Consider the following 23949-nt stretch of genomic DNA (forward strand, 5'->3'; position numbering starts at 1 on the left):
GCAAAACAACAGTGGGCCCACTGTTTTGTATATTTATCAATGATATTGATGAAGGTATATCAGGCTTAGTATCGAAATTTGCAGATAATATAAAGGATGGCAGGGTTGTTAATGACAGTAATGGCAGTGTGCTACTGCAACAGGATCTAGAAAATTTGGGCAGATGGGCTGAGAAGTGGCAACTGAAGTTTAACATTGACAAAAGCAGTGTACTGAATTTGGGTAGAAGTAACCCCAGAAGAATGTACCAACTGTGTGGTACTACACATAGGGTGGTAGAAAATGAAAAAGACCTGGGAGTGATTGTGCAGTCAGATATGAAGTTTACTGAGCAGTGCAGACAGGCTGCCAGAGCAGGTCATGGAGTATTGTCAATGATATACAGGAATTATGCTAGCAGGGAAATGGAGGTGATTATACCTTTGTATAAGGCAATGGTCAGGCCATTGCCTTGAGTATTGCATACAGGTCTGAAGCTTCATTTTAGGAAGGATGTAGAGTTGCTAAAGCGCGAGAAGGGCAACAAGGTTGATGGGGGAACGAAGGGGTCCTCTTACCAAGAAAGGCTTAAGTTCTGCAAATTGCAGCGGCTGGAGACTAGACACCTGCAAGGTGATCTGATTGAGGTATATAAGGCCTTGAATGGGTTGAGCATGCTGAATTTTGACAGGATTCTTCCACTTGCTCAGATTACAAACCCAAGCCGGCATAAATTCAAAATGAGGAAAGACAGTTGTAGAATAGATGTGTGGAAATTTGCTTTTAGCCAGCGGGTAGTTGAATTGTTAGAACAAACTTCCATCTGTCATTGTGGAAGTTGATAGCTTAAATAAATTCAAGGAGGAACTGGATAAACTTTTAGAAGGAATGGTTGTGTGAAGTTGGTTTTTTTTTTTTTTTTTTAGCTGATGCTACATTAGCTCATACGCTTGCTTTTTTGCATCACATGCCTCTATTACTATTACTATTCCAATTTCTATTTTGAGAAATCTTGTACTACATAAACAGCTTCAAATTCTCAAATATTCACCACAGATTTCTTGAATACTGATCTTTGGATAATTCTCCAATGGGTCAAAGAAAAATTTATTCATTTCAATCCTCCGTTCTGTATTATTTCTTGCAAAAAAAAAACATCTGCATGTTCATCTTTGATGACTCTAAAATTTCTAGAAAAGATCACATATTTCATTTAGGGATTGTCATGTCTTAATTTCTCTTGGCATAAGGGCACCAGATATTACTTCCCCTGCATCAAAAAAACTTGATTTTATTTTCCTATTTTCTTTTTTTTTTTTTTCTGCTCTTAGCATTACTTCTAAAGAATTGCTTGCTTTGTACAAATCTCAAATGTGCTCTATCATGGACACATTTGGTCTCTTTTCCAATGGAGTCTTTCTCTCATGGCCATTCTCAACCTTGTACTCATATCTAGCCATCTGTTGTTTGGCATTAGAAGAATGCAAAATGGGATGATCTGCGGAATTTCTTTTCTTCTCTTCTGTGGTCAGATTACTGTTTCATGTCAGTGTGTGCTCAGATAATGTCAGTGCAATTATTCTTGTAGGGTTGAAATTCTTTATTTCACACTCCATCATAAAATCTTGTCCTCTATCTAAACCTTTGATTTCCAAAAAATGTGCTAAGGCTGTTCCAGATAAGAATGTTGCATATTGCAATTTGCTTGTATCCAAATTCCAAGCTTCATTTTCTCCCTACACCAAAGCTCGCAACAATTGTAAAGCAGTTATTAATCAGTCCAAATTAGATTTTGAACAAGCTAACAATAGAAAACTTTCTTCTCGTCCAAATGGTAGTCGAGCATTCTAGCCTCTTTGGCCACAATTTTTGCCCATCTTTATTCCTACATTTGTCAAAACCAGATGGTTCTGTTGCCACTTCAGCCAAAGATAAAGTTTATCTGCTAGTATCCTATTTTCTTCTAACTCATGTATTGATGATCTTGGTAAACCACTTCCAACCATTCCCAGTAAACTCCATTCAATACCTCCTATGGTCTTCCATCAAAAGGATGTCAGAAGGAGTTTGAACAATCTTAATGCTAAGAAAGCTCCAGGTCATAATAGTATTTCCCCATTTGTTCTCAAAACCTGTGCTCCTGAGCTTACTGTGTTCCTTTTCGAACCCCTTTCTCGATTTTAAATTTTCTACTGTCTTTGTCTAGTCTAATAAAGGAGGTAGCATTCTCATATATTTTCTTCAAAATCATAATATATGGGGTATCTATGCCTTGTCTTTCCAGTGCCCGAAACATTGCCTTATGTTGTATGGAGTCAAATGCCTTTTTTTTTTTCAAATGTCAAAATTTCCACAAATGCCAGGCATAACGGTGTTTTATATTCATTTGCTTTCTCCATTAGCTGTGATATTACGTGAAGGTGATCCATAGTTAAGAATCCTGTCCTAAAGCTAGCTTGCTCTTTCAGTTGATTCTCATCAAGTATTCTTTCTAATCTGTTAGTAATGACCCTTGTGAACAACTTGTAGATGTGGGATAACAAGCTAATTGGTAGTAACGAATGGGCCTGGTGTACTGGGGGTCCATGGTTGAGAAAAATAGATACGTACAATAGATACTAACGAGTCTCTTTTTCAACTGAAAAAGAGACTCGTTAGTCTTGAAAGCTACTGCCTGTTACTTATTATTATATATTTTATTATATTACATTAAACTGGGTTATCATTGTACGTATCTATTTTTCTCAAGCTAATTGGTCTATAATTTCCAATTTCTGATTTATCTCCTTTCTTATGCAGCAAAACTACGATTGCATTATTCCACTGCTTAGGTAGGTGCCTCCGTAGCCAGGTGGGAAGGAGCAGCAGTGCGTTGCACACGCTTCTTGATTAGACCGGGGTTCGAGCCTGTCACTACCAAATACGGAGGATGCGGAAGAGTCAGGGAATGACCACCGCATATCCCGGAGCAATATGGCCTTAGTTGCTAATGCTCCTAAAAACCAAATAACAAACAAACAAACTGCTTAGGCGTCACACCTTTTCTAATGAACTTTGTGAAGAGCCTTGCCAGTTTTTGTGTTATGTCTCTTCCTCCCAATTTTAACAACTGTACATTAACTTCATCTTCCCCCGGGGCTTTCTGATTCTTCATTTTCTTCAATTCATGTTCTACCTCATCAGGAAGAATATCGGGTATGTCGTATGTGTTGCTAATTTGGGATCCATCTTCCCCATTGCAGGCATCATTCCCTCATTCCTTGTATAAATCTCTATAGTAGTCTTCTGCTATTTGAATTATGCCTTCTCTGCTATTTATAAGTACACCATCGCTATTCTTCAGTTTCAGCATCATTTGTCTTTCTGTATTACTGCTTATGGCTGCCGATTTAAATCCTTTATTTTCCCTTAATGCTTGTTCTACTTTTCTTGTGTTAAATCTTCTTATGTCCTCTCGAGTCTCTTTCTAATGACTTTGCATAACTCAGTATACTCAATTTTCTCCTTGTCAGTGTTTAATTTTTCACCTTCGTCACCATTGTAGCAACTTACCTTTAATATCATATTGCTCCAATTTGTACAGTAGTCTTCCATGCACAGCAGTGTCAAAAGCTTTCCTGAAATCCAAGTGTATGATATCAAAATTATTTTTTGCATCCAGTTCCTTTGTAACTAAATCATAGTATCCAATCAAATTTGTCAGACAAAACTTTCCCTTAAATCCATGCTGTGTTTGAATTATTACTGCAGTCTTGTCTAAATGATCCTGCAATGCATCTTTAACCAGTGCATCCATTATTTTCTCTGGAACAGATGTTAAGCTAACAGATCTGTAATTACTCGTGTCACTCTTTGAATCCCCTTTGTGAATTGGGGATACATTTGAACTTCTCCAGTCTGTGGGGGCCTCCCCTGAATCCATGGATGCTCTCATAATTATGGCTAAGTGTTTGCTTACTTCCTTTGCCACCTCCTTTAATATAACTGGATAGATCCTATCCACCCCAGGTTCCTTTCTTATGTTTAACTTCAACAATTTCTCCATTTTGCTCTCAGTTATTACAAAATCATTAAGCATCCTGTTACAGTGATAAACTTCTGGCATTTTCCTCCCTCAATAACTCCTCATGTGTGAATGTTGATGCAAAATACTCATTCAGATTATCAGCTATCTGAGCAGGATCATCAACAGTCTAACCATCGATATCAAGTGGACCAATCTGATTCATCCCCTTCCTTCTAGAATTTATATAACTAAAGAAGTCCTTGCTGTTTTTCTTAGCATCCTTTGCCAAAGATCTCTTGTAATAATTTACATTGCATCCCATCTTATGTCAAGGAATTTTTTAAAAAACTGTTTTCATTGCAACTTTAACTATTTCACAGCTACAAATGATTATTGATTTGCTAAAGGCATATTAATATTTAAGATAGTTGATGAAAGTGCAATAGCCTTTAATTAATTGTTGCAAAGTAATTTTAATTTTTGGCATTATCATTCTTGCTAAAGATTTGAGGTAAAAACAGTTAAAATGAGCCTAAAGGCTTATTGGCATATTACTTATAGAAATTTAAATCCTTAAACAGTAATGTTCTTGGACCATGTAATTTTTTTTTTGTTTGAATATATAAAAAAATGTTGATATAGTTTTGCCTTTTTCTGTAATGTGCAAAATGTCAGTATTTGTTGTTCATTTGAATAATTACAGAATTCACTCTTATTGCGTTCTAAGACTTCAGGCCTGTGTGAACTTGTGATACCTTATTACTTATAATATTTGTGATACCATTAGCTGTTCACTGCAGACACAATGTTCATATACTCTTGGAGTTATCAATAAAGATACATTTCATCAGTTGTCCTTTTGTTTCAGAGAAGTGACAGCAGAGCGAAAATGATTGTGTGTTGTTTCCAACTCACCACACATACATAACATTAATATATTATGTATATGGTCAGTTAGAAACTTGTGTAGTAGCAGACACATACCATTGCGCTACCGCAGTGGTGTGTGTGTGTCTGCTACTACACAAGAGCCTTATAGGCCTCAATCAGATACCCTGTAGGGTAGTATCTTATATAGTATTGGCAAATGATGCAAGAAACCAAGCTTATGTAGCATCAGACAAAAGAGAGAAAAAAAAAAAAACTCACTCATCACACACTTCTTTCATCCATACCCTCCAAGAATTTGTATAGTTCTTTGAATTTATTCGAACCACCCGCTGGCTGAAGGCAGACTTCTGCACGTCTATCCAACCATCCTTTCTCTGCTTAAATTTATGCTCCCTCGTGTGTGTGTGTGTGTGTGTGTGTGTGTGTGTGTGTGTGTGTGTGTGTGTGTGTGTGTGTGTGTGTGTGTGTGTGTGTGTAGTTTCAGTAAGTGGAAGAATGCGATTAACATTCAGCTTACTCAAGCCATTCACACCTCAATCAGATACCCCCCCCCCTTGCAGGTGCCTAGTCTCCACAAACTACAGTTTGCAGAAATGAAACTTTTCTAGGTAAGTGCACCCTTTTATTCCCCTCACCAATCTTTTTGCCCTTCTCTGCACCCATTCCAGCAGATCTACATCCTTCCTAAAGTGAGGCCTCCAGACCTGTATACAATACTCAAGATCAGGGGTGGGCAACAGCCGGCCCGCGACGATGTTGAATCTGGCACCGCTCCATAAATGCATAAATATAGAAAATCCATACTTGACTACACTCGCTGTAAACGTTCGGCTTAATTCGGTTCAATCGGGAATCACGGCCAGTGCAGTGTACAGCAGTAAGCAGTGTGCAGTTAACCAAGTGATTCTACGCAGCGTTAAAGAGTATTATTTCCTAATTATTATTGTAGCATCGATCAAGCGAAGTTCCTTTGGGTTTGACTTCTTATTGAAAAAAATAATATTGGTGCAAGATATTTTATAAGTCAGTTTATACCTTTTCTAATTATTACAATTTTTAATTTAATATAATTTATAGCCCATAAAATGAGCCAATTAAAAAAAAGAAAAATTGATGCCGAATGCCGCATTTTCAATGATAATTGGACATTCAGATATTTAATTGCAAATATAGACGATAAAGCTGTTTGTTTGGTTTGTAACGAAACTATTTCCGTTTTTAAAGAATATAATCTAAAAAGGCATTTTTCAACAAAACATTTCGTAAATTATAAGCTATTTTCGAAAACCTGAACAAATAAAAATTGAAGCAGAAAATTTAAAGTGTGGTTTGCTTAAGCAACAAAATACTTTGAAAATTTTGTCAAATACAGATAGAGCTCTGACAAAAGCTTGTTACATTGTTGCACATAAGGTTGCAAAACATTGTAAATCATTTTCTGACGAGGAATTTTGAAGGAATATTTGATAGATATTGCTGAATTATTATGCCCTGATAAAAAACTGACGTTTGAAAAATTTTCTGTCACGAAGAACTCTTGTGAGACGAATTGATAATATTTCAAGTAATTTATGTGATAAATTAAAATTGGAAGATTGTACTTACCATGCACTGGCTTTAGATGAGTCATGTGACATTACCGATACGAGTCAACTTTTAATCTTTATTCGAGGTATAAATCATAGATTTGAAATTACAGAGGAATTACTTTCTGCATATCCTATGAAAGACACAACGACTGCCAAAGATTTTTTTATAGCCCTTCAAGAAGCTTTGCAAAAACATAATATAAAGTGGGACAAAATTGTCAACATCACAACTGATGGGTGTCCTAGTTTTACAGGAAAAAACATTGGATTATTAAAAAGAATAAGCGACGAAATAAAGCGTATTCCAGGAAAAGAAATAATTTTCTTACATTGTATAATTCATCAAGAAACCCTTTGCAAAAGAGTTCTAAAACTGAAGCATGTTATATCGGTTGTAACGAAAGTAGTTAATTTTATTCGTGGAAGAGCTTTAAACCACCAGCAATTCATAACATTTTTGAAAGAAATTGAATGTGATTTTACTGATATTCCTTACCATACGGACATAAGATGGCTTAGTCTTGCAAAAGTGTTAAAACGATTTCGTGATTTGTTGGATGAAATTGTAAACTTCTTAAATGCTAAGGACAAGCTGAATGAATTTTGTGAATTAAAAGATGAACAATGGCAAAACGACTTTTTCTTCTCCATTGATATGTTTTCGCATCAAAATGAATTAAATTTATTATTACAAGGGAAAGGACTATTTATTTTTGATATGTATACAAATGCCACATCGTTTACGAGAAAACTCAAGTTATTTTCGCAACAATTCCAAAATAAACAGTTAACTCACTTTCCAATCTTACAAAAAAGAGAAAAAAACTTGAAAGCTGATTTTAAGAAATATGAGGCTATAATAAGTGACTTATTTAATGAATTTACAAGAAGATTTGATGATTTTCAGAAAATTTCTAATGATCTATTTTTAGTAAGCCTACCATTTAATTTTAATGTCAATGATGCACCACTTTGTATCCAGTTGGAACTGATAAATTTACAATCAAATTTAATATTAAAGAATCAATTTGCTGAAAAAACAATAATGGAAAAAACAAATAATGAGGCATAAAATTTTATGCCTCGTTAAATCCAGAAATGTTTAAAAATATTCTGGATAATGCACAGAAATATTTGACATTCTTTGGATTGACATACCTATGCGAAACTACATTTTCTTTAATGAAAAATACAAAGAGAAAAATTAGATCAAGAATAACGGATGAAAATTTACGAGCAGTTCTACGAATAGCCACTAGTGAATTGAATCCCAATTTTGATGAAATCATAAATCAGGAACATTCCAAATGTAATCTCTCACATTAAAGTTTTTGTTTTCTGCATTTACTTTGTTATCATAACAACAAAAATGTTTATTCCAAATTGTAGTTCTTATCTGTACCTATCTATAATCGACTCCTATTTAAATATTGTATTTACTTTTTTTTAAAATACATTAATAATTTGGTAATTCAAGTAATATAACATTTTAGGTTCTGATTTTTTTTGTTAAATCGTTCAATCTATTCTGGCCTGCTGACGAAAAAAGTTGCCCACCCCTGCTCAAGATGCAGCCTAACCATGACTTTGTACAAAGCGATAATCACCTCCTTAACCCTGCTAGCAAAGTTTCTATATATCATCGACAAAACTCCATAAGCTGTTCTGCCAGCATGTCTTCACTGCTCAGAGAATTTCATTTTCCATTACCCTGAGTATAGTACCACACACTTGATATGTTACTATGGGATTACTGCTACCCATATGCAGTACCTTGCATTTGTCACCATTAAACTTCAACTGCCATTTCTCAAGCAAATGACCCAATTTTCCTAGATCTTGTTGCAGCAGCTCACCCTGATTACTGTCATTAACCACCCTGCCAAACTTTGTATCATCTGAAAACTTTGACCATAAGCCTGATATACCTACATCAGTATCATTAATAAAATATTGAATAAATATTGAAATAAATAATAAATGTTGAAAATAATGATGGGCCCAGCACTTAACCCTGGGGGACTCCACTGGTAACATTAGTCTCATTGATAACCACCCTCTGTCTTCTTCCATTTAACCATCCCTTTCTCCATAGCAGTAACTTTCTCTTAATGTCACATTGCCCCAGTTTGTACTGCAGTCTTTTATGTCAACAGCATCAAAAGCCTTCCTGAAATCCAAGTATATGATATCAGAATATTTTTTGCATCAAGTTCCTTGGTCAATGCATCATAGTAACCTATCAGATTGGTTAGACAAGACTGTCCCTTAACAAATCCATACTGTAACTGCTGTATAATTGCATTTGTGGTTCTGATTATTCAGTTAAACCACAAACAGAGAAATTTTGCCTACGGGAGGAAAAGGCATAACATATTTTGCATCAACATATTTACATTCAAACAACAAACAAATTTATGTAATTCAAAAACATTATTGTTTTTAGGGATATAATTGCTTCTATAAGTAACATGCCAATAAACCTTTCGACTCATTTAATTTCTTTTATCTCAAACCTTTGGCAAGAAGTGTAACTGCAGAATTAAAATTATGATGGCCACCAGTAATTACAGGCTATCAAGCTCTGTGTCTTCATACATTTTGAAGTCTTGCTTTATGCCATTGGATTATAACCTCCTTATCTCTACAAGCAAGTCTTTCATGGATCATTGCTAGGACACCATGGGCCCTCCTTGCCAAATGTCTATATTGCATGGAGAACTTCATGTATGCCTGTATTGCAACTCTCCCCGCCAACCTTTTCTTCATCTACTTTTTTTTTTAAAATTCTACCCTTCCAGGTTTATAAGTTATTTTGGAGTTTTTATTCCTAAGTGTAACTGTTGTTTTATTATTGATTGTCAAGCCAATATTTAAGCAAAATGAAGTGGAACTTACTTTTCTGTATGTGAGAAAAGTCAGCATAATTTTGAGCATATTCGTTACAACAAAATGAATTCATTCCACCAAGTTTGCTGTAACATGATTTTACTATATCTGATTCCATGTTAATATACTTAGTTTCCAGAATTATATGCAATTGCCATTATTCTTAATAGATTGGCTTAATTTTTAATTTGAAAATAAGTTTGTTCAAAGAAATTTAAACAGGTATTCTTAATGCTTAATTTAAAACAAACCGCCTTATTTATATAGGGAGAAATGATAAAGGCCAATTGGGACAGTGTGATTTAAAGAGAAAAGATAATCCAACTGCCATAGACACTTTACGCGATCAGTTAATTGTGGATGCTGCTTGTGGACGTTCTCACACACTATTTCTTTCAGGTAAATTTATTTTGTTCCCCGTAAGCTATTCATTCTCCAAATATATATGAAAATGTACTATGATCTTTCTTCTCAATTTTTTGATATTCTTTTCCATTAATCAATTTTGCTTGAATAATGGAGAATAAATAGTTATATGAGATAATAGAAACTAATAAATATTTAACCAAACAAAAATGTACATTTCACCAAGAGATCAGAAGAGCCTTCAACCACCAGTTTTCTAATCTTGTCGCCATTTTTTCAGTAAAGATGCTCTGTGTAGTGTTAATTTTATTTTGTCTCGTTTTTATGTGTTCTTTTTCCTCTGAAAATTTTCCTGTACCATAGCTTTTTTTACTATAAAGGGGGGGGGAATCTTTCAGTGACCACCTTATTGCCATTACTTAATTTTTTTTTTTAAGTTCTTAACCCAGCAGTAGAATGTGGCAACACATGCACCTTTTTTTTTTTCTGAAAATTTAAGTATAATTTATAAACTTTTTATTTCATTAAAACAAATAAGTATTTTTAGAGACAAAAAGCATATTTGAAAAGTTTTCAATTATTTAAAAAATGAAGAAATGAAATTAATAAGCATTGCAATCTGCTACTGGTAAAATGTGAAACAGTAGTAAACTAAAAATACAATTCAAAAAAACCAAGTAGTTCTTTAAAATATTAAAGTTAAAATCTGGGGCCTGTCAGGGGACCAATATCACTTGTTACTAAAGGGGGTGATGCTACTACCGTGTTAACTGTGGTCTTTATAACTTAAGCTTACATACATGTGGGGTTTAACTTTCCGATGACCAGTTGAGGTCACTACGTGACCCCAACACTACTTTTTTTACAATATTTTTCTCAATTAATGTCTTAGGGGCTTTGTTATTTTTTGAGCTGAGCTTTTTACCTTTTTCCAGATCTCTGTGGGGTAATTGCTTAAAAAATTTAAATAACCTAGAAAAAATAATTTCTTGATTGCGGTCAACTAGTGATCCCAAGTGGCCGTCAATGTTATAACATTGTTAACCCTTATAGCAGTGGTTTTCAACCGCGGTGCCGCAGCAATATTCTTGGAGTGCCGTGTAATTTCAGTTTAAGTTACTTAAAGTTATTATTTATTTTTTTTATTTATTTATTATTATTATTTTTTTTTTTTTGAAATTTATACATTTATTTCATCATAAAAAGGTGTGCTGTAGCTATTGTACTGTATCTTTTTAATTTTGGGGTGATCTATAATTGATTTTTAATTAATACCTCTATATAAATAATAAAATTATTATATGGGTATATATTAAAAGGTAGAAAACCACTGTGTTTTCGACCTTTTGGCCTATGGGGTGCCGTGAAAAAATTACTAGGACACTAAGGGCGCTGTGAACTGAGAAAGTTTGTAAACCTCTGCATTATAGAGTGCAATTATTCGTTTGTGGATGTTTTGTACTGGTCAGTGCATGCTTGAAAACGTGTTAGGACATATCATGACATTTTTGCTTTGTTGCTCACAGCATAATATTCTCGCATGCTTGATTTTGACAGTTCGTAGCTAGACAATGTCACATAAGTATCTCACTGAAGCCGAACTTGAAAAGTTAGTAAACAAAGAGTTTGAGGATATTCCTGATGAACTGGAATTGGTAGAAGATGAAGGTGTGTTACTGGAAGACATTTCACAAAGCCAAAGGCAACAAATTAGCAATTCATCCAATGAAGACAGTGAAATCGATAATTCTGCAAATACAATTTTGACTAAAGATGCACTCGGTGGTCAAAAAACCAACCATCTGCAAGAAGACGTCTTACAACAAACATATTCAACAAAAAACTGTACTTTCAAGTTATAGTGAGAAGATTACAACACCAAAGAAGCATTCGACTTATTCATAACTGATGAAATTTTGGATATGCTTATTCAAGAAACCAATTATAAAGCTATCTCTCTGAAAGGTGATGAATGGAAGGAAGTAAATCACGTAGAAATGAAAGCATTCGTAGGCCTGTTGAGTTCACTCAAAGCATGTCAGGAACCCAATCTAGAATTATGGAGCAACAGAAATCCTGCATTGCAATGTGCAGTTTTTTCTGCAACCATGTCACACACTAGGATGAAGGATTTGCTCAGATTCATTAGATTTAACAATGTAGAAACTCTACCACAACAGCGAGAAGAGAGTAAGTTAACAGCGATTGAGGATACATTCCACATGTTTGTTTTGAATCGTAAAAAAGTGCATATTCCCGTTGGCAATTTATGCATTGATGATCAGCTTGTCCCATTCCGTGGCTGTTGTTCATCTCGTTTATATGAAATCCAAACTGGCCAGGTATGGGATAAAGATATGTACCTTATGTAATGTAGAAGATTCTTATTGCTGGAATATGCAAATTTATACTGGAATGATAGATGGTGCACCCAAAAAGAAGCAGGGAAAGAGAGTAGTATTAGATTTGGTAGGTTTGTCTTCAGGTTATGAAGTTACCGCCAATAACCTCTTTACATCTCATCACTAAACTGAACTATGCGGCTCAATCGAAAAGAGGTTCCTCAAGAATTTTGCCCTAATAGAAACCATACAGTGCACTCAACTAATGCTGTATTTACTAAGTATGCCATGATGATTTCCTATATTCCTAAGAAAAATAGGAGTACAGTCTTACTCTCAACTCAGCACTTTGGTTTGAATAAATCAGATGAAACAACTGATTTCAAACACCAAATTATACTAGACTATAATAAGTGCAGAGGGGCTGTAGACACTTTGGATTTCATGATAGGAGAATATACATGCTCCCGTATAAGCTTTGACCAATGGTGATATTTGTCCAAATTCTGATTTTGGCAGCAGTCAATGGATTTGTTCTGTATACAAAGATTACGAAAGAGGTAAAACTTTTAGAAGACACATTTACTAGGTGGTAGATGACTCTCATCAACCGGTGAAATACCACCACTTTGCTTATTGGAGGCTTGAAGTGGTGGAACCCATGTTTAGTCTCTAGAGCTAAGTTCCGGTCAACCCTTCCCTATCTCTTCCATCATGCAGTATGATTGATGACTTTGGAGGTTATGATGAACGTCGTGGCGAGATCCAATATTCCTTACATTTCGAGGGTACAGCTTTAAAACGGTTTTCGCAGGCTGGCCGCTAGTTAGTACACCGGACCGAACCTATTGGTAACTCTCTAGGAGGCTTCCGGATCAGCTAGTGTATAATCTTGCTACCTCTACTCTGCCAGATAGTGACTGGAGGGAGTCCGAGTAGTGTGTATGCGGGGAGCATTGTCGAGGCCACGTTATGTCAAGGATCTGGGTATATTCTTACCACATGTACGCCATATCCAAAAATTTCATTACTTCATACAGCATGTCCCACCCACTTTTTCTTACTATTGAATACACCATGAATTGTCAAACTAATATAGCAAGCTTATCTGCGAAAAGATCTAAACCTCCCAAGGATTTCCTAATTCATTTCACAAATATACGTGGTCTCAATTCTAATCTCAACGATGTCCATTTCCACTTGCAGTCTGCCAAACCCCATGTACTTTTTCTGACAGAATCTCAGTTATCGGTTGATTCAACTACTGCTCATCTCAGATGCCCAAATTATTCGCTGTATGATTCCTTTCGCCTCAAAGGTGGTACTTCTGCATATGTCCGTTCTGATATTCCCTGTCAGAGACTTGCCAATTTGGAATCTCCTCTCTTTGATCTTCTCTGGCTTAAAATCTCTCTACCTCATTGTGTCAAATTCATCTGTTGTCTCTACCGTTCTCCCAACTCCACTAATCACTTGGAGCTCTTTGACTTCCTCTCTTTGCAACTTGATTTTCTCCAGTCCAACTTTCCTAACAGTGAGGTAATTTTCCTTGGTGATTTTAATGTTCACAACTCCAGCTGGCTTCCGTTTTCTAGTCACACCGACCCAGCAGGTCGAGATGCTGAGGCTTTTGCAATTACCAATGACCTAGCACAGATTGTTCATTTACCTACAAGAATACCGGACAATCCGAATCATACAGCCAATACGCTTGATCTTTTTCTCACAAACAACCCTTCTAAGTACACGGTCGAAGTGAGAGGTCCTTTAGGCACTTCAGATCATAACTTGGTGATTGTCTCTTCTCCAATCGAACCTTTATCTCATGGCTATTCCCAACCTCGTGTTTGGCATTACAAGAATGCAAAATGGGATGACCTGTGAGATTTCTTTTCTTCTTTTCCTTGGTGGGATTACTGTTTCAAAACTTCTGATGTCAACGGTTGCTCAGATCGTGTCAGTGAAATTATTCTTGCAGGAATGGAATCCTTTATCCCACACTCCACTTTAAAATCTCGTCCTTTATCTAAACCTTGGTTTTCCAATAAATGTGCTAAGGCTGTTCAAGAGAAGAATGTTGCATATCGTAATTGGCTTGTTTCTAATTCTTCAGTTTCATTTTCTGCCTACACCAAAGCTCGCAACAATTGTAAAGCAGTTATTAATCAGTCCAAACTAGAGTTTGAACAGGCTAAGAGTAGAAAACTTGCTTCTTGCCCTAATGGTAGCCGAGCATTCTGGTCTCTTGCCAAAGCTATTGGCTGCAACTTTTGCCCATCTCTGCTTCCACCTCTGTCCAAACTAGATGGTTCTGTTGTCACTTCAGCCAAGGATAAAGCTGACCTACTAGCATCCCATTTTTCTTCCAGCTCATGTATTAATGAACTTGGTAAAACACCTCCCACCATTCCCAACACGGTCCATTCATTGCCTCCTGTGGTCTTCCGTCAAAAGGATATCAGAAGGATTTTGATGAATCTTGATGCTAAGAAAGCTCCAGGTCCTGATGGTATTTCTCCACTTGTTCTCAAAATCTGTGCTCCTGAACTTACTCCTATTTTTTGCCGCCTTTTTTCACTTTCTTATTCCAAAGGTGTTTTTCCTTCTGCTTGGAAATTTGCTCATATCCAGCCAGTTCCTAAAAAGGGTGACAAATCCCTCCCATCCAATTATTGCCCCATTGCAATTACTTCTACTCTTTCTAAAGTAATGGAGAAATCAATTAACCGCCATCTCTTAAACTACCTAGAAACCTTCCGTCTGATCAACGATCGCCAGTATGGATTCCGTCAGTGTCGATCCACTGGTGATATTCTGGCTTATGTTACCGATTTATGGACTACTTCAACGGAAAGGTTCGGTGAAACACAAGTAGTTGCTCTTGACATCTCAAAGGCTTTCGATCGTGTTTGGCATAAAGGTCTTCTAAACAAGCTTCCATCTTATGGTTTGCCAACTGTGTTTAGTAATTGGTTATCCAGTTTTCTCTCTGATCGCTCACTGAGGGTGATGGTAGATGGCTCTCTGTCTTCTAACTTCTCCACTAATGCCGGTGTCCCCCAAGGTTCAGTTCTTTCCCCCACTCTTTTCCTCTTGTATATCAATGACCTTCTTCCATTGACTGGAAATCCTATCCATAGTTTTGCCGATGATAGCATATTGCATTCAACATTCCATTTTGCTCAATCAGCTTCAACTTCTCGAAAATCTGCTACCAATTCCTTAAATGCCGATCTTCAGGTAATTCTCCAGTGGGGCAAAGACAACTTAGTTGATTTCAACCCTTCTAAAACTCAGTCTTGTCTTATATCTCGCAAAAAGGATTCTTCTGCTCCTATGCTTATCTTTAGTGACACTCCGATTTCTAGGCAAAATGATATATCTCTTTTGGGGATTACCCTTTTTTCACTTCTAATCTCTCTTGGCATAAGCACATTACAAATGTTGCTTCCTCTGCATCTAAAAAACTTGGTTTTCTCTTTCGCTCTCGGCGTTACTTTTCTTCCAAACAGCTACTCACTCTGTATAAATCGCAAATCCGCCCTACCGTGGAATATTGTTCCCACATCTGGGGTGGTGCCTCCAAAACCTCTCTCAGGCTTCTTAATTCCATTCAGAAGAGGGCAGTTAGGTTAATTAATGATTCATCTCTAACAGAGTCTTTCCACTCGCTGTCTCATAGACGTACTGTTTCTGCTGCATGCCTCTTCTACAGATACTTCCATGGGCACTGTTCTTCTGAATTGGCTTCTATAATTCCTGCTCTCTCTTTCAAAACAGTCTCAACACGTGCCGCCACTAGGCAACATCCATTTACTGTCCAACTTCAAACTCACAGAACCAACTTTTCATCTTCCTCATTTATTCATTTAACTGCCGTTTTCTGGAACAACCTTCCTTCATACGTATTTCCTGAAAATTACAATCTACAGAAGTTCAAGTCCAATGTCAACAAATATCTTCTTTCGTCTTCTCAACCTCCAACCAAAGCACGGTACTAAGTACTATAGGTTCTAATACCTCTCGTGTTTGGGGTTCACATAAAAAAAAAAAAAAAAAAAAAAAACATATTCCTTGAAGAATTAGGAATGAATTTGATAAAACCGCTAATAGCTGCACATTCTCACGAACAGCTACCCAAATACATTAAAAATGCTATTAGTATGATTTTGGAAACTGAACACGGGGGAAAAAAACAGGAACCGTGTGGGCAAAATAAAATACCTGGAGCTGGTGCAAAACGCAGTCGCTGTACTGTGTGGCCCAGGAACCATGCCACTAATAAAATGTGTCACTGCATTTAGGAATCTATTAGATAGTGTAGTATTGATAATTAATTAATTAAATTTATTAATCTTATTAATTTTCATTGTTAATTTCTATATCATGCCTCAGACTAGAGCAGCAAAGCAATGGACACAAAGTAGCAGGAATGCTGTGACTTGGAGGAGAACCGGGGGGGGGGATACAATTCTCCAATGCATCAAAGCCTAAAAAATGTGCAACGTGTGAAATTTTTGCAGAACTCTTTGAAACAGGACATGATCTAGCCAAGGAGGATATCTTTGTATGTGCTAGGTGCAGAGAGTGTCAAGAAGTTAGGTGCCAACTCAGCATTCTGGTGGATGTGATTGTGAGAGTTTGAAGAGTCGGGTAGATGCCCTTGAAGGTATTAAATTGGGGTCCCATCAAGCAACACAACAGCAATCTCTAAGGCAGAATGCACTGGTCCCACAGGAGTTAGTTATTGTCGGTGACTGTATTGTCAGGGAGATGGGTAATAAATATATTGTATAAAAAAGAGTGGAATAGGACCAGGGTGTGTTTGCCAATTTTTTTTTTTTTTTTTTTATGTAAACCCCAAACACGAGAGGTTCAAAAGTTAACTGCAGCTATTATCAACCCACTACAGGATGGAAGCCTCCTCAACAATTCATGCTGAGGGAAATGGACCATAATCTGCCACACTGGTCCAGTGCGGGTTGTCAGATCAACCGTATTTAGCAGTCAGGGGCTTGAACCCCGGTCTACCCAAAGAGCGTGTGCTACTGCACTGCCACTTCTGACCACTCAGCTACGGAGGACACAAGAGGTATTAGAACCTATAGTACTTAGTACCATGCTTGGGTTGGAGGTTGAGAAGATGAAAGAAGATATTTGTTGACATTGGACTTGAACTTCTGTAATTTTTAGGAAATATGTATGAAGGAAGGTTGTTCCAGAAAACGGCAGTTGAATGAATTAACGAAAAGTTGGTTCTGTGAGTTTGAAGTTAGACAGCAAATGGATGTTGGCTGGTGGCGACACGTGTTCAGACAGTTTTGAAAGAGAGAGCGGGAATTGTAGAAGCCAATTCAGAAGAACAGTGCCCATGTAAGTATCTGTAGAAGAGGCATGCAGCAGAAACAGTATGTCTATGAGACAGTGAGTGGAGAGACTCTGTTAGAGATGAATCTTTAATTAACCTAACTGCCCTCTTTTGAATGGAATCAAGAAGCCTGAGAGAGGCTTTGGGGGCACCACCCCAGATGTGGGAACAATATTCCATGGCAGGGCGTATTTGTGATTTATACAGAGTGAGCAGCTGTTTGGAAGAAAAGTAATGCCGAGAGTGAAAGAGAAAACCAAGTTTTTTATATGCAGAGGAAGCAATATTTGTAATGTGCTTGTGCCAAGAGAGATCAGAAGTCAGGGTAATCCTCAAAAGAGATATATCATTTTGCCTAGAAATTGGAGTGGCACTAAAGATAAGCATAGGAGCAGAAGAATCCTTTTTTGCGAGATATAAGACAAGACTGAGTTTTAGAAGGGTTGAAATGAACTAGGTTGTCTTTGCCCCACTAGAGAATTATCTGAAGATCGGCATTTAAGGAATTGGTAGCAGATTTTCATGAAGTTAAAGCTGATTGAGCAGGGCAAGGTTTCTCAAAATGGAAAGTGGAATGTAATGTGCTATTATCAGCAAACTATGGATAGGATTTCCAGTCAATGGGAGAAGGTCATTAATATACAAGAGGAAAAGAGTGGGGGAAAGAACTGAACCTTGGGGGACACTTGCATTAGTGGAGAAGTTAGAAGACAGAGAGCCATCTACCATCACCCTCAGTGAGCAATCACAGAAAAAAATTGGATAACCAATTACTAAAAACAGTTGGCAAACCATAAGATGGAAGCTTGTTTAGAAGACCTTTTTGCCAGACACGATCGAAATCCTTAGATATGTGAAGCCTTTGAGATGTCAAGAGCAACTACTTGTGTTTCACTGAACCTTTCCATTGAATTAGTCCATAAATGGGTACCATAAGCCAGAATATCACCAGTGGATCGACACTGATGGAATTCATACTGGCGATCGTTGATCAGACGAAAGGTTTCCAGGTAGTTTAAGAGTTGGCAGTTAATTGATTTCTCCATTACTTTAGAAAGAGTAGAAGTAATTGCAATGGGGCGATAATTGGATGGGAGGAATTTGTCACCCTTTTTAGGAACTGGCTGGATATGAGCAAATTTCAAAGCAGAAGGAAAAACACCTTTGGAATAAGAAAGTGAAAAAAAAAGGTGGCAAAGAATAGGAGTAAGTACAGGAGCACAGGTTTTGAGAACAAGTGGAGAAATACCATCGGGACCCGGAGCTTTCTTAACATCAAAATTCGTCAAAATCTTTCTGCCGTCCTTTTGACGGAAGACCACAGGAGGCATTGAATGGAGCGTGTTGGGAATGGTGGGAGGTGTTTTACCAGGATCATTAATACATGAGTTGGAAGAAAAATGGGATGCTAGCAGGTCAGCTTTATCCTTGGCTGAAGTGACAACAGAACCATCTGTTTTGGACAGAGGTGGGAGCAGAGATGGGCAAAAGTTGTGGCCAATAGCTTTGGCAAGAGACCAGAATGCTCGGCTACCATTAGGGCAAGAAGCAAGTTTTCTACTCTTAGCCTGTTCAAACTCTAGTTTGGACTGATTAATAACTGCTGTACAATTGTTGCGAGCTTTGGTGTAGACAAAAGATGAAACTGAAGAATTAGAAACAAGCCAATTACGATATTCAACATTCTTCTCTTGAACAGCCTTAGCACATTTATTGGAAAACCAAGGTTTAGATAAAGGATGAGATTTTAAAGTGGAGTGTGGGATAAAGGATTCCATTCCTGCAAGAATAATTTCACTGACACGATCTGAGCAACTGTTGACATCAGAAGTTTTGAAACAGTAATCCCACCAAGGAAAAGAAGAAAAGAAATCTCACAGGTCATCCCATTTTGCATTCTTGTAATGCCAAACACGAGGTTGGGAATAACCATGAGATAAAGGCTCCATTGGAGAAGAGACAATCACCAAGTTGTGATATTAAGTGCCGAAAAGACTTCTCACTTCGACCGTGTACTTAGAAGGGTTGTTTGTGAGAAAAAGATCAAGGGTGTTGGCTGTATGATTAGGATTGTCTGGTATTCTTGTAGGTAAATGAACAATCTGTGTAAGGTCATTAGTAATTGCAAAAGCCTCAGCATCTCGACCTGCTGGGTCGGTGTGACTGGAAAACGGAAGCCAACTGGAGTTGTGAACGTTAAAATCACCAAGGAAAATTACCTCACTGTTAGGAAAGTTGGACTGGAAAAAGTCAAGTTGCAAAGAGAGGAAGTCAAAGAGCTCCAAGTGATTAGTGGAGTTGGGAGAATGGTAGAGACAACAGATGAATTTGACACAATGAGGTAGAGAGATTTTAAGCCAGAGAAGATCAAAGAGAGGAGATTCCAAATTGCAAGTCTCTGACAGGTAATATCAGAACGGACATATGCACAAGTACCACATTTGAGGCGAAAGGAATCATACAGCGAATAATTTGGGCATCTGAGATGAGCAGTAGTTGAATCAACCGGTAACTGAGATTCTGTCAGAAAAAGTACATGGGGTTTGGCAGACTGCAAGTGAAAATGGGCATCTTTGAGATTAGAATTGAGACAAGGTATATTTGTGAAATGAATTGCAAAAGTTGATGATGTTGTAAAACAGATATCATCTTTAAAGAGCACAAAGGGTGATATTATTGTACACATTGGCACTAATGACATTAAGGAAAGGTCAATGCTGAAAAGAAGTTGAGTTAGGATTAAATTTGAAAGTATCTGCAATTCTGCCCATGCACGATAGGAGGAAGTATATGATAAGAGCCTTGTCAATCAATTCAGCCCTGATGGGATTGTGCAAGGCTCATGGGGTAGAATTTTCTCAGCTTGGTCTGTGCTTGTTAACAGGAGAGACTGCTTCTACAGGGACGGAATACACTAAAAAAATAGAAGGGGTGCAAGAGTGTTTGCTGATGCTATTGGAGCAGCATTAGGTGGGTCCAAAAACGATAGCTTGGGGCGGGGGGGGATTCACAAACTAAAAGGTTAATATTAGCCACAGGCAGAGCTGAAAGTGTTTCCTGCACTGCTTCTATTAGAATGAGCAGTGGACTGGAGGGTGGGGTGCTGGGGGTTTAGGGACTAGTGGGAGTCATCATGAAAAAAATAAATGCATGGACTGTGTTAGGGTAACTAAGAATAAGAATAGGTGCATGTATACTTGTATGTACACCAATGCTAGAAGTATAGTAAATAAATTTGATGAATATGAAGTGCTGATCAAGATATCAAAGGCAGATATTGTTGGGATATCAGAAACATGGTGTCACACAGATATAAGCAGCGCAGAATTTTAATTTGGGGAGTACAATGTGTACAGAAAGGATAGACAGGATAGGAAAGGAGGGGGGGGGGGTATGCTGTTAATTAAGAAAAACATAAAAATTTAAGGAAGTGCAACCAGTTGACATAGGTGGACAGTACAATGTTGAGTCAGTGTGGTGTGACATAAGCACCGGAGGTGCTTCCGTAGCCAGGTTGGAAGGAGCAGCAATGAATAGCACACGCTTCTTGATTAAACCAGGGTTCGAGCCTGTCACCACCAAATACAGAGGATGCGGAAAGGTCAGGGAATGACCACCGCATATTCCCGGAGCAATATGGCCTTAGTTGCGAATGTTCCTAAAAACTAAATAACAAACATAAGCAAATTTGAGAGTTGGAGTGTGTTATAGGCCTAATGACTCTGATCAGTACAACGAACAATTGTGCAAAGAAATAGAATTGGTCAGTAAATCAGATTGTGTTATAATGGGGGATTTTAACTTCCCAGATATTGAGTGGAACTTGTGGACTGGTCACTCGAACACTAACAAGACTTTTGTGGATTTATTGGATGATTGTTTTCTGCAGCAGTATGTTCAGGAGGCAACCAGAGAGTGTAATACTCTGGATGTGGTTATCAGCAGTGATTATTCGAGCATTAAGATTTTGCAGATAAAGGAACCACTAGGTGGTAGTGATCACAGTGTACTGATGTGGGATTTACTTAAAGATATAATTACCATCAGAGGTAAAGGGAAGGGTTTTGCTTCCGTAAAGGTGACTACAGTGGTCTCAGACAGTTTTTAAATTCTGTACAGTGGGACCAACTCATGATGTTACCAACAGCAAATACTAAGTGGGAAGCATTCAAGGAAGTAATCTTGGAAGCTACTAGGCTTTTCATACCGATTAAGAAATATTTTTCAAGATTTAAGCCTAAATGGATGCCAGATGAATTAATGAGACTCATGGAAGAGAAGAAAAATGCAGGGAATGCATATAAATTATCTGGTGATACAGAAACCTATGGTAGATATAACTCTGTGTGTAATCAAGTCACAAAGGAGATTAGGCAAGTGAAGGCAGATTACGAGAAATCTTTGGCAAAAGATGCTAGGAAAAACAGCAAGAACTTCTTTAGTTATATAAATTCTATAAGGAAGGGGATGAATCAGATTGGTCCACTTGATATCGATGGTTTGACTGTTGATGATCCTGCTCAGAAAGCTGATAATCTGAATGAGTATTTTGCATCTACATTCACACACGAAGAGTTATTAAGGGAAGAAAATGCAAGAAGTTTATCAAACTATAACGGAGTGCTTAATGATTTTGTAATAACTGAGAGCAAAATGGAGGAGAAATTGTGAAGTTAAACATAAGAAAGGCACCTGGGGTGGATAGGATCTATCCAGTTATATTAAAGGAGGTGGCAAAGAAAGTAAGCAAATCCTTAGCCATAATTATGAGAGCATCCTTGGACTCAGGGGAAGTCCACACAGACTGAAGATGTGCAAATGTATTCTCATTTCACAAAGGGGGATCAAAGGGTGACACGAGTAATTACAGACCAGTTAGTATAACCTCTGTTCTGGGAAAATAATGGAGTCACTGGTTAAAGATGCATTGCAGGATCATCTAGACAAGACTTCAGCAATAATTCAGACAGCATGGATTTGTTAAGGGAAAATCTTGTCCGACAAATTTGATTGGATACTATGATGTGGTTACAAAGGAACTGGATGCAAAAAATTATTTTGATATCATATATTTGGATTTCAGGAAAGCTTTTGACACTGTTGCGCATGGAAGACTACTGTACAAATTGGAGCAGTATGGTATTAAGGGCAAGTTGCTACAATGTATAAAAGGATGGTTGAGTGGGAGAAGACGGAGAGTGGTAATCAAGGTACTCTGCTCTTTGTGGAAAAATGTTATTCGTGAAGTCCCCCAGGGTTTGGTGTTGTGCCCACTTGTTGTTTTGTATATTTATCAATGATATTGATGAAAGTATATTAGGCGTAATGTCGAAGATGATAGAAAGGTTCGTAGGATGTTAATGACAGTAATGGCAGTGTGCTACTGCAACAGGACCTAGAAAATTTGGGCAGATGGGCTGAGAAATGGCAACTGAAGTTTAACATTGACAAAGCAAAGTACTGCATACGGGTAGAAATAACCTCAGAGAAACGTACAAACTGTGTGGTACACTTAGGGTGGTAGGAAATGAAAAAGATCTGGTGGTAATTGTGCAGTCAGATATGAAGTTTTCAGAACAATGCAAACAGGCTGCCAAAGAATGTCATGGGATATTGGCAATGATATACAGGAATTTTGCTAATATGGAAAAGGTGGTGATTATCTCTTTGTATAAGGCAGTGGTCAGACAACACCTTGAGTACTGTGTACAGGTCTGTAGGGCTCATTTTAAGAATTTTAAGAAGGATGTAGAGTTGCTTGAGCATGTACAGAGAAGGGCAACAAGATTGTTGAGGGGAATGAATGGGATCCTCTTACCAAAAGAGGCTTAAGTTCTGAAAATTGCAGCAGCTGGAGGCTAGGCACCTGCTTAGTGATCTGATTGAGGTATATAAGGTAAGCTGAATTCTCTATTAGGATTCTTCCACTTTCTCAGATTACAAACCTGATGGGGGACATAAATTCAATTTGAGGAAAGATATTTATAGAATAGATGTGTGGAAATTTGCCCTTAGCCAGCAGGTGGTTAATTGCTGGAACAAACTTCCATCTGTCATTGTGGAAGTTGATAGCTTAAATAAATTCAAGGAAGAACTGCACAAACGTTTAGAGGGAATGGTTGTGTGAAATTTTTTTTTTTTTTTTTTCCGGCTGATGCTACATAAGCTCATACGCTTGCTTTCTTGCATCACTTGCCTCCATTATTATTACTACTACTACTACTACTTCTATAAAGTCAACAATATGTCAATCATGCAGTAACCAGAACAACTAATTTCAATTTGGTGGAATGCATATCTACCGAAACTAGTTAATGTTACAGAACTATTTCGTCACCAGTATTTAACTGAGCAACTATGTTTGATTTAATTTTTTTATGTGTGATTTCTGCTAATAAACATTTATATAACTTTGTGTTATATTTTATTTAGTATACTTAGTAAATAGAAAATATTTATTGCTGGGGTCACCTAATGACCCCCACCGGGTCATTCGCATTATATTTTTGATGTGATCAT

General features: G+C 37.3%; 1 protein-coding gene across 1 annotated transcript in view; it reads left to right on the forward strand.

The window, feature by feature from the left end:
- LOC150089757 (protein RCC2 homolog) overlaps positions 1-23949 on the forward strand; it is a 236311-nt gene that overhangs the window by 76211 nt on the left and 136151 nt on the right. Inside the window, exon 4 of the mRNA XM_090368784.1 lies at positions 9622-9753. Coding sequence (XP_090224910.1) covers positions 9622-9753 — 132 coding nt within the window. The remainder of the gene's footprint in view (positions 1-9621; positions 9754-23949) is intronic.

The sequence above is a fragment of the Mastigoproctus giganteus genome, chromosome 2 (assembly GCF_048544385.1).
Source record: "Mastigoproctus giganteus isolate SK-2022 chromosome 2, ASM4854438v1, whole genome shotgun sequence".
NCBI lineage: Eukaryota > Metazoa > Arthropoda > Arachnida > Uropygi > Thelyphonidae > Mastigoproctus > Mastigoproctus giganteus.